Source organism: Bufo bufo, chromosome 9 (genome assembly GCF_905171765.1).
Source record: "Bufo bufo chromosome 9, aBufBuf1.1, whole genome shotgun sequence".
Taxonomy (NCBI): Eukaryota; Metazoa; Chordata; class Amphibia; order Anura; family Bufonidae; genus Bufo; species Bufo bufo.
This window is the reverse complement of record NC_053397.1, coordinates 131,121,257-131,133,313: the sequence shown is the minus strand read 5'-3', so window position 1 is coordinate 131,133,313 and position 12,057 is coordinate 131,121,257. Positions and strand designations below refer to the sequence as shown.

At 45.4% G+C, this 12,057-nt stretch overlaps 1 protein-coding gene across 2 annotated transcripts in view; it reads right to left on the bottom strand.

The window, feature by feature from the left end:
• Positions 1 to 227: 227 nt before the first annotated feature.
• The window catches only part of LOC120979628 (E-selectin-like), a 1,421,133-nt gene continuing 1,409,303 nt past the window's right edge, over positions 228 to 12,057 (bottom strand). For both annotated transcript variants that reach the window (XM_040408494.1, XM_040408497.1), the window contains one exon: positions 228 to 529. In XM_040408494.1, the coding sequence (XP_040264428.1) occupies positions 504 to 529 (26 nt within the window). In that variant the 3' untranslated portion in view covers positions 228 to 503. The remainder of the gene's footprint in view (positions 530 to 12,057) is intronic.

Sequence of the window (12,057 nt, the reverse complement as noted above, 5' to 3'; positions counted from 1 at the left end):
AAGAGCTAGAAGAAACACACCAAAAAGCCTCATGGCAACAAAGCCCCAGACAGAATACAATGGGGGCAAATGTAGTAAAAATGAGGATTGGTGAAAGGACAAAATGAGCATACCCTGAGTGGTGTGTCGAACACTCAGCCGCCTCCTGACCCAACGCTGTTTCGCCAGTAACCTGGCTTCTTCTGCTGTATTCTGAGCAGATCCTTTTCCATTCAGAATGCATTAGAATGCAAACTGATCCGTTTTGGACCGCTTGTGAGAGCCCTGAATGGATCTCACAAACGGAAAGCCAAAACGCGAGTGTGAAAGTAGACTTAGTATATCTGGCCCATTGTATCTGTTATCTGTTACAAGAAGTATTCAAAGAAATAAAAAATCAAAACTGTAACCTAAACTTCAGTACATATATTGCATAGGAGTAAATGCTATTTCAATATTGTGTATGTAAGATTGTTCTTGCATCCATCATTGTAGAGTGTTTTAGAAAAGAACAGCTCCAGCAATCACTGGTCAAATGAGGTCTCGTTATCTAGAAGCAAACAAAATTACAATGAAAATACATTTTTTACAAGATTTTTTTTATTTAGCTTAGGCCGCATGGACACGACCGTGGTGTGTTTTGCGGTCCGCAAATTGCGGATCCGCAAAACACGGATGGCGTCCGTGCGTGTTCTGCAATTTGCGGAACGGCACGGACAGCCTTTACATATAACTGCCAATTCTTGTCTGCAAAGCGCGGACAAGAATAGGACATGTTATAATTTTTTTGCTGGGCCTCGGAACAGAGCAACGGATGCGGACACTGCACACGGAGTGCTGTCTGCATCTTTTGCGGCCCCATTGAAGTGAATGGGTCCGCATCCGAGCCGCCAAAACGGCGGCTCGGATGCGGACCAAAACAACGGCCGTATGCATGAGACCTTAAAGAGTTTCTGTCACCTGAAAAATGGCTATTAAGCTGGCTGACATTAGCAATGTGCTAATGTCAGCTGAACATAACTATATTAGTGCCATCTCACTGCATAAAGCCTTTATTGAGAAAAACAAACTTTTATAATATGCTAATTAGCCTCTTGGAGCATGGGGGGGGGGGGGGGGGGGGCCCGGGGGGGGGGGGTGGGGGCGTTGCACCTGCTCCTAGAGGCTCCATTTGCCCACCTCTTTTCACGTCCTTCTTTTGTTGATTGACAGGGCCAGGGCAGCGCTGCTCTCCTCCCGCCGGCCATGTCTGCAGTGTAAATCTCACGATGTTCAGTATTAGGCGCATTGAGGGAAGGATGCTTGGCTGCTGCTGACTTCCTCACTGCGCCTGCTCCAAATACTGAACGGCGCAAAATTTACACTGCAGACACGGCCGCGGGAGGAGAGCAGCGCTGCCCTGGCCCTGTCAATCAAGAAAAGAAGGACGTGAAAAGAGGTGGGCAAACGGAGCCTCTAGGAGCAGGTGCAATGCCCCCCCCCCCCCCGCTCCTAGAGGCTAATTAGCATATTATAGAAGTTTGTTTTTCTCAATAATGGTGACAGGCAGGAGATGGCACTAATATTGTTATGTTCAGCTGACATTAGCACATTGCTAATGTCAGCCAGCCATTTCTCAGGTGACAGAACCATTTACCAACCAGTACCAATGATTTTTTACATTAAAGGGTTATCATTTTCAGACATTGCCCTATTACATGCTCAGATGCCCCAATGTTAGAGTAAGCGCAGATGGTCTGAATGTCATCCACATGTGGATGTCCTTTTTAGAAAGCGCTTTCTTAGTTCAGTCAGTACTGACTGAACCAAGAAAGCGCTTTCTAAAAAGGACAATTGAATTGCGGTTAACCGAACTGCGGATCCCTTTGGATATAGTACAGCAGGTGAGATCTTACCACCAGTGCTGATCCAGACAGGTGGGACACTTATCCTAATCAAGGAAACCTGATGTGGACCCGCAGCTTGATCTAGCCAGTGCTCCCGGGTGGACACAGCATTGCTAGCGGACAACAAGGCATACTCTGATCGTGCTACCTAAAGGCAAGTCCTCCTGAACCTACACCATGTGGGACGCCACGGTGGGAGCAGGACTGCACGTGAGTAAAACCGATTCGGCACCGCTACATGTGAATCGGCGTAACACCGCTGGATACATCTGTACTGTCTCTGCAACATTGCCGGATATAATTGTATTGTTGCTTAACTACCTTGCAACATTGCAGGATACACTCGCACTGCTGCACAATTATCTTGCCGTGCTTGTTGCGGCCGTCTGTGTTCAGGCCTGCTTAGGCAGATATTTGCTGGAATCGACCCTACTTCTAGGAATTGTGAGGATCCAGCCGATTTTCAGGCCATATGTTCTAATATTAAAGAAAGACTATATCTTAGGAATAGAGCTATCAGTAGGACGCAGCAAATTAATTCATATTGTTGACTCTCTAGAGATATTTATATATTTTTTATATTTTTTTTTATATTTTTATATTCTATATTTTCACTTTTGCACCAATCGATTGTACACCATTTTTCTATATCCACTATTGTTATATACTCTATACAGATTTATAATATGCACTATATGATACTGTCTCATATCACTTGTTACACTATTTAATTAGTATCCACTTTATTTATCTCTGGAGATATATTCGCTGCTAGCCACTGTTCTAGATAACAGAAATAATTTATTCAGTCTAACTATTTGCACCGGATTTCTATTAGCTACAACAGTGGACTGTTATATGTCAATTTTATTCTATTATATATTATATATTTTATGCAAGTCTTATTCATTTAGAATATATTGGGGATATTGCTCTGTTTAGGTTATTACCAATTGTGTATGGTCACATTTCTATTGATATTTATCTGCACATATATACTGTTATAATAAATTAATCTATTACTATCATACCACTCGAGCCGCTCTGCCTGCTTTGTGTACTAGATATATGAGTGCCCATTCTATTTCTATTACTATTGTTTTTCGGTGATTGGGTACAACATCTGTTTGGTGCACCTTGCCATCACAGATCAGAGGTGAGCCGTCCTTTACCCTTGTTTCTTACATATGTATTCATAGAGAGCAGGTAGGATTCGTTCCAGGATGAGAGGCCCGCGACAACACCATTAAATCTATAAGCCTGATCTCTAAGGCTAAGCAACTAAAGATCTCTCTGTGCTTGCTTTCGGTTGATGCAGAGAAGGCCTTCGACAGGGTCAGTTGGCACTTCCTGGAGAGAACCTTAACCCATATTGGCTTAGGTTCCAAAATGATACATAGAATCATGGCATTATACACCGGCCCCTCTGCACGAGTGCGTGTCAATGGTACCCTGTCGGATCCTTTCCCTATCTCAAATGGAACACGCCAGGGGTGCACCCTCTCCCCGTTCCTCTACATATTAGTTATGGAATCCCTGGCTAAAGCTTTACGAGCCAACGACTCGATTAAAGGTCTTCATATAGGAGATGTGGAACACAAACTCTCATTATTTGCCGATGACCTATTGATATACCTAACATCGCCTAGAATTGGATTCCCTTCAGTGCTGAAGGAATTTCTGATTTTTGGATCATTATCCAATTTTAAAGTTAACGTTCAAAAATCTGTGTTACGCTGAGCGCTCCGGGTCCCCTGCTGGCCTCGGAGCGCTCACAGCGTATGTCCCCAGGCAGCACTCCAGCGTCTCGGCGTGTGCGTCCTCGCTCTCTAGGGCGCGCGCGCGCCGGGACTCTTAGATTCAAAGGACCAGTGCACCAGTGATTGGTGCCTGGTCCAAAGGGGTTATTAAGGGTTAAGGTTGTGAGAGGCAGTGCTGACTTAATTAGGCTGCACCTGTGCACTGCCCATTTATACCTTCTCCTCCCACAGCTTTCTGCCGGATCTTTGTGCCTTGTGCCTCAGAGAAAGCGTTCCCTACGATGTTAGTTTGCCTTACCTGTTGCCGTACCCGTTGCTACCGTCCACTCGCCTTTGAACCTTTGCCGCCTGCCCTGACCGCTGCTTCGTCCGACTACGCTCTTGCCTTCTCCCTGTGTACCACGCCTTATCAGTTGCCAGAGAGTTCGAATTGTTACTAGGGGACACGACCTGGTAGTTACCGCCGCGGCAAATCCATCCCGCTTTGCGGCGGGCTCTGGTGAAGACCAGTAACTGCTTAGAACCGGTCCTCTAGTACAACCCGCGCCATCGCCTCTCTGGTGCAGAGGATTCACTACCTGTCCTGCCGGTTCGTGACAGTAAATAAAATTACCATCAAGAACCGTTACCCTCTGCCTCTAATCTCTGAGCTATTTGATCGTCTCCGAGGGGCTAAGATCTTCACTAAATTGGACCTCCGAGGGGCCTATAATCTGATCCGTATCCGTGAGGGAGACGAATGGAAGACCGCCTTTAACACAAGGGACGGCCATTTTGAGTATTTGGTGATGCCCTTCAGCCTCTGCAACGCACCTGCTGTCTTCCAGGAATTTGTCAATGATATTTTCAGGGACTTACTTTACACCTGCGTGGTCGTATACCTGGATGATATCCTCATCTTTTCCTCCAATTTGGATCAACACCGGGTCCATGTGCAACAAGTTCTTACTCGTCTCAGGAGAAATCGCCTATACGCTAAACTTGAAAAATGTCTATTTGAACAGACCTCCCTGCCTTTCCTGGGATATATAATCTCAGCCCAAGGACTTCAAATGGACCCAGCCAAACTCTCGGCGGTTCTGGATTGGCCACGTCCCTCTGGTCTCCGAGCCATACAAAGATTTCTGGGCTTTGCGAATTACTACAGGCAATTCATCCCTCACTATTCCACTCTGGTAGCTCCTATCGTGGCCCTCACTAGAAAAGGAGCTAACCCCAAATCCTGGCCTTCCCAAGCCGAGGAAGCCTTCCAGTCCCTGAAATCCGCCTTTGCCTCTGCACCCGTTCTCTCTAGACCAGATTCCACCAAGCCCTTCTCTCTTGAAGTGGATGCCTCCTCGGTGGGAGCCCGAGCCGTCCTCACCCAGAAGTCTTCCCGGGGCAAGACTTCAACTTGTGGCTTCTTTTCAAAAACATTCTCTTCCGCAGAGAGAAATTACTCCATTGGGGACAGGGAACTGCTGGCTATTAAATTGGCACTGGAGGAATGGAGACATTTACTCGAGGGTGCCACACATCCTGTGTACATCTTCACGGACCACAAAAACCTGGCTTATCTCCAGTCTGCTCAGAGATTATAATCCCCGTCAGGCTCGTTGGTCTCTGTTCTTCGCCCGCTTTAACTTTAAGATCCATTTCCGTCCGGCTTGTAAGAACATTAGGGCAGATGCTCTGTCTCGCTCCTCTGATGTGGTGGGCGACGAGTTAACACCTCAATATATTATCCCTCCAGAACGCCTTATTACAGTCGCTCCCGTGGACCTGCGCCTTCTTCCTCCTGGCAAATCCTACGTACCTCCACGTCAGCGGCTGCGAATTCTCAAGTGGGGCCGCGCCTCCCCTTTTGCCGGTCATCCAGGGGTGCTAAAGTCTCTCCAACTAATCTCCCAAAGGTACTGGTGGCCTTCTCTGGAGAAAGATGTCTCGGACTTCGTCCAGGCCTGTATGATTTGCGCCCGGGATAAATCGCCTCGCCAGAGACCAGCGGGTCTCCTCTTGCCTCTACCTGTTCCTGAAGTTCCCTGGTCTCACATCGCCATGGACTTTATTACTGATCTTCCCTCCTCCCATGGCAAGTCCGTTATTTGGGTCGTGGTGGATCGCTTCTCCAAGATGGCTCACTTTGTACCCCTGCCCGGTCTACCCTCTGCACCCATGTTGGCCAAACAATTTTTCCAACACATCTTCCGTCTCCATGGCCTTCCCAAACATATTGTCTCGAATCGTGGGGTACAATTCGTCTCCAAATTCTGGAGGGCTCTATGTGCCCAGCTCGGGATCAAATTGGACTTTTGTTCTTCGTACCACCCTCAATCTAACGGCCAAGTAGAACGGGTGAACCAGATTTTGGGTGACTATCTGCGTCACTTTGTATCCTCTCGCCATGACGACTGGGCTGATCTACTTCCCTGGGCGGAGTTCTCCTACAACTACAAACAATCCTCTGCCTCTAACAAGTCTCCTTTCTTTGTAGTTTTTGGCCGTCATCCTCTTCCACCGCTGCCGCAGTCTCCCACTCCTTCTTCTGTACCTGCCGTTGACAGTCTTGTACAGGATTTTTCCTCCATCTGGCGAGAAACCCACGCTGCTCTCCTCAGGGCTTCTGCCCGTATGAAGGTTCAAGCTGGCAAGAGACGCAGATCTCCACCGGAATTTTTCCCGGGTGACAAGGTGTGGATTTCCTCTAGGTACATCCGGTTTAGGGTCCCAAGTTACAAGTTGGGCCCTCGTTTCTTGGGACCCTATAAAATCAAGAGTCGTATCAATCAAGTTTCTTATCAGCTCCATCTTCCTCCCTCCCTCCGAATCCATAACTCCTTCCATGTCTCCCTTCTTAAACCTGCTATCTTTAACCGTTTTTCTCCCAAGCTTGTTTCTCCCACCCCTGTCACCGGTACCTCCGATATATTCTCTGTCAAGGAGATCTTGGCGACCAAGATCTCCCGGGGGAAAAGATTTTTTTTGGTCGACTGGGAGGGCTGCGGTCCTGAGGAGAGGTCATGGGAGCCGGAGGAGAACATCCTGGACCGCAGTCTCATCCGCAAGTTCTTCGTAAACCAAAAAGGGAGGGAGACCAAAGGGGGGGGGTACTGTTACGCTGAGCGCTCCGGGTCCCCTGCTGGCGTCGGAGCGCTCACAGCGTATGTCCCCAGGCAGCACTCCAGCGTCTCGGCGTGTGCGTCCTCGCTCTCTAGGGCGCGCGCGCGCCGGGACTCTTAGATTCAAAGGACCAGTGCACCAGTGATTGGGTTAAGGCTGTGCTGACTTAATTAGGCTGCACCTGTACACTGCCCATTTATACCTTCTCCTCCCACAGCTTTCTGCCGGATCTTTGTGCCTTGTGCCTCAGAGAAAGCGTTCCCTACGATATTAGTTTGCCTTACCTGTTGCCGTACCCATTGCTACCGTCCACTCGCCTTTGAACCTTTGCCGCCTGCCCTGACCGCTGCTTCGTCCGACTACGCTCTTGCCTTCTCCCTGTGTACCACGCCTTATCAGTTGCCAGAGAGTTCGAATTGTTACTAGGGGACACGACCTGGTAGTTACCGCCGCGGCAAATCCATCCCGCTTTGCGGCGGGCTCTGGTGAAGACCAGTAACTGCTTAGAACCGGTCCTCTAGTACAACCCGCGCCATCGCCTCTCTGGTGCAGAGGATTCACTACCTGTCCTGCCGGTTCATGACAATCTGAACTTCTAAATATCACCCTCCCCCCCAGAGATGTCGCCACCCTCAAGGAGTCATTTTCGTTTAGATGGTCACCAAATAAACTTAAACACCTGGGAACGTATATTTCACCAGATCCTTCCCACTTGTTCAAGCTCAACTATCTGCCCTTACTCAATACCATTGAAGTTAACCTTCGATCCTGGTCGAATCTAAATGTCTCCTGGTTTGGTAGAATAAAAATGGACATCCTGCCCAGGCTCCTCTATCTATTTCAGACGATCCCATGTCGGGCTCCCTTTTCTTATTTTACCCGTCTCAGGAGACTAGCGTCTCATTTTGTATGGGGTAGGTCCAGGGCCAGACTAAACTACAACTTAATGATTAGATCAAAGACCCAAGGAGGCACGGGTTTACCCAACTTCCTATCATATTACAGAGCGGCGGTCGCCAATTGCATAATTGACCTCACACACAATCTTGAAAGGAAATTATGGGTCAAATTAGAACACGCCTTGGCCCCAGGCCTAATTCCAGGCGTCTTCTGGTTCCCGAAAACCGCCTTGGCCCAGTTATCCATCCAAAAGCTATCACCTTTTCTATCCGCCATAGTGGATATTTGGATTGGGTTCGCGTCTAAGGTTCAATTAGCCACGATTCCTGGCCCACTCACAAACCTATCTGGACATCCATCACTACCATCCACGCTCTCGGCCCTACCATCTTTCGGGTCACAAGCCATGCCCAAGGTTAGGGTAAAGGACATATATTCCACCAGGGGGTTATTGGATCTCAAAGACTTAGGACACCTCATTCCCGACTCACCCGGACGTTGGTTCCACTACCTCCAATTACGCAATTTCACTAGGTCTCTGGCACCCGGTCCGCAACTCCAATCCTCTCTATCTGAATTTGAGAAAATATGTCTAGCTGCCTCTGCGCCTGGGCATCCTATATCTCTCATATATGCCATACTGAATTCGGGAGAGATTGGGGATGACACGGAGGAGTTCCCTGCTCCGGTTAGGAAAATTATGCAATCCTGGGAGACTGATATGGGATGTTCCCTCACGTCTGACCAGTGGAAGAGATCTATATTATTCACTCATAAGTCCTCAATATCCTGTAAGATACAAGAACTCAATTATAAGATCTGGACTGGATGGTATAGGACCCCGGTTAAGCTCCACCAGTTTTACCCTTCCGTACCAGACACATGTTGGAGGTGTCTGAGAGCTAGAGGCACCATGCTACACATTTGGTGGGAGTGTCCAGGAGTTGCTCCCCTATGGCGAGATATATTCACACTCCATGATCATCTCTATAGGACCCATACCTCTCCATCCCCCTAGTTAGCCCTCCTTTCAGCTTACCCAGGTAGAATCAAATTGGTTAAAAAATGCATTCTTAGATTCTTTATTATAGCAATGCGCCAAATCATACCTCGGGCATGGCGCTCAACGGACAACCCTCTTAGAATTACATGGGTGAAGGCTCTAGATTGCCTAGCACGACTCGAGGAATTGGGTGCTGAAGACCAGGGCACTGGTGCTGCGCACTCTAGACAGTGGGAAGCCTGGTACCAGTTTCGGGCATCGGCTAGTTTTTCGGGTTGGTTGACGTCTGGTACATTGACTTAATGTATTATATTAACTCTATTGTATTTCAAAATCTTATAAGGATTACAAGTATACTCCCCTCCTCTCCTTTCCCTTCCCATTCCTCCTTTTTGTCCTCCTGTCTTGTCTCCCCTCTTACCACCGTCCATCTTTAGATTGATGATTTAAAGATTCATGTCGACATGATATACTGTATTTGAAAACGCTATTAACATATGATTTGATATCTTTTGTTCACCATGGTTTTCAATAAACACAAATTGAACCATAATTTATTAACAATTATAGATGCCCGCCCATATAGATCACAAATGATTCCACATGCGCCTCGATAACTGACATACAGTACAAAAATGTACACTGTGAAAAAAATGTTACTCTGATGCAGTGGACACCAAACCAAAGGGCATACCAATTCTTCTGCAGAACTCACTGATTACAACTATGCAAAGCCTACCAAATGGATGTCATCTTAAACATTTTCTTAAACAATCTATAGACCCCCTAACATCACAGAGGAGATAGAAGTTCGACTGTATAACCAAATAGAACGGGCTGCACAGGCTGGTACAGTGGTCATAATGGGAGATTTGTAACTTCCCAGACATTGACTGGGGTCCTGGTTCTGCCTCAACTGCAAAGGGTAGAAGATTCCTCAACTTTCTGCAGGACCACCTAATGGGCCAGTTTATAGAAGCTCCCACTAGGGGCAATGCTCTGTTGGATCTGGTAATTTCTAATGATGCATACTTTGTTGGAAATGTTACTGTTCGAGAAACACTAGGTAATAGTGAACACAATATAATTATATTCCCCGTTAATTATAAGAAGCAAACTCTGTCAGGCAGAGCAAAAACACTGAATTTTAAAAAGGCCAATTTCCCAGGGTTGAGGGCAGCATTTCAGGGTATAGACTGGGAGTAGCTACTGCCATATAATAATACTGAGGATAAATGGGAGAGCTTTAAATCCCCATTGAGTAATTGCACTAAAAAATGTATTAATTTAGGTAACAAAAATAAACTGCTAAATTATCCCCCCCCCCCCCACCATGACTTACAGCTACTGTAAAAAGGGCAATAAATGACAAAAAAAAGGGCATTTAAAAAATACAAAATTGAGGGCGGTCAGATTTAGCCTTTGAAGTTTACAAAGAGCTTATTAAAATCTGTAAAAATGAGGAAAAAATTGCCAAAAATACAAAATGAACAGCAGGTGGCAAAAGAGAGCAAAACAAATCCCAAAAAATGATATAACTATATAAAGGCTAAAAAAAAACAAGGTCTGAGCAGGTGGGTACCCTAAATATTGGAAAAGGTGGGTTAGTCACTGAAAATAAGGAAAAGACAGAGTTACTAAATTGATTTTTTAGCTCTGTATATACAAAAGAAGAGAAAGGAACTGATATCTGTAGTGCTGGGGCTGTTAGCCAAGTGAGTATATTACTGGATGTACTAACTATAGATATGGTCCAAGCTAAGTTAAATAAGGTAAACGAGAACAAGGCTCCGTGTCCAGATGGATTACACCCAAGAGTTCTTAAAAGCTCAGTTCAATCATTGATGTGCCCCTGTTTATATTTTTTAAAGATTCTCTTGGTACTGGTACAGCGACAAGTGATTGGCGCAAGGCAAATGTGGTGCCCATATTCAAAAAAGGATCTAGGTCCCCCACAGGTAATTATAGACCTATAGGCTTGGAAAGTATGGTTTGTAATTGGATTGAAAACTGGCTGAAGGACCGTGTCCAGAGAGTTGTGGTCAATGATTCCTATTCAGAATGGTCCCCTGTTATAAGTGGTGTACCCCAAGGTTCAGTGCTGGGACCTCTATTATTTAATTTATTTATTAATGATATGGAGGATGGGATTAATAGCACAGTTTCTATCTTTGCAGATGACACTAAGCTGTGTAGTACTGTATAGTTTATGGAAGATGTCCATAAAATACTAGCTGACTTGAACACTCGGGTTTGGTTGGTTGGTTTGGTTGTACTTGTAAATAGCAGATTAAATTACAGCATACAATGTCAATCAGCTGCTTCTAAGGCTACCAGGATATTGTCATGCATTAAACAAGGCATGGACTCGCGGGGCAGGGATGTAATACTACCACTTTACAAAGTGTTGGTGCGGCCTCATCTGGAATATGCAGTTCAGTTCTGGGCACCAGTCCATAGAAAGGACGCTTTGCACCTATAAAAAGTACAAAGGAGAGCAACTAAACTGATAAGGGGCATGGATGGTCTAAGCTATAAGGAAAGATTAAAAATTAAATTGATTTAGTCTTGAGAAAAGATGTCTAAGGGGGGGCATGATTAACCTATACAGATATATAAATGGGCCATACAAAAAATACGGTGAAAAACTGTTCCATGTCAAATGCCCTCAAAAGACAAGGGGCACTGCCTCCGACTGTAAAATAAAAAGTTCAGTCTCCAGAAGCGTCAAAGCTTCTTTACTGTAAGAACTGTGAATCTGTGGAATAGACTTCCTCAGGACGTGGTCACAGCAGGAACAGTGGACAGTTTTAAAAAGGGTTTAGACAAATTCTTAAAAGTAAATGACATTAACCCCTTAGTGACCAAGCCTGTTTGGGCCTTTATGACCAAGCGTTTTTCTTCCTTTTTTCATGGTCTCGTTCCAAGAGCTATAACTTTTGTATTTTTTCGTCTATATAGCTTTATGAGGGCTTGTTTTTTACGGGACAAGTTGTAGTTTTTAATGGTGCCATTTTGGGGTACACTTAACTTTCTGATTAACTTTTATTAACTCTTTCTGGGAGGGAGATGGGGAAAAATAGCAATACTGCCACTGCGTTTTTACATTATACATTTTCTGGCGTTCATTTTTCGGTACAAATAACATAATATCTTTATTCTCTGGGTCAGTTCGATTACAGTGATACTAAATACTTATAATTTTGTTTACGTTTTACTACTTTTTTTTGCAATAAAACCCCTTTTATTACCCAAAAAATTATTTTGCATTGCCACTTCACAAGACCCATAACTTTTTTTTATTTTTTTATATGGAATTGTGTGAGGGCTTGATTTTTGAAAGACGACTTGTATTTTTCATTGGTATGATTTTGGAGTAAATGCCGCTTTTTGATCGCTTGTTATTACGTTTTTTTCGGTGGAAACTAAG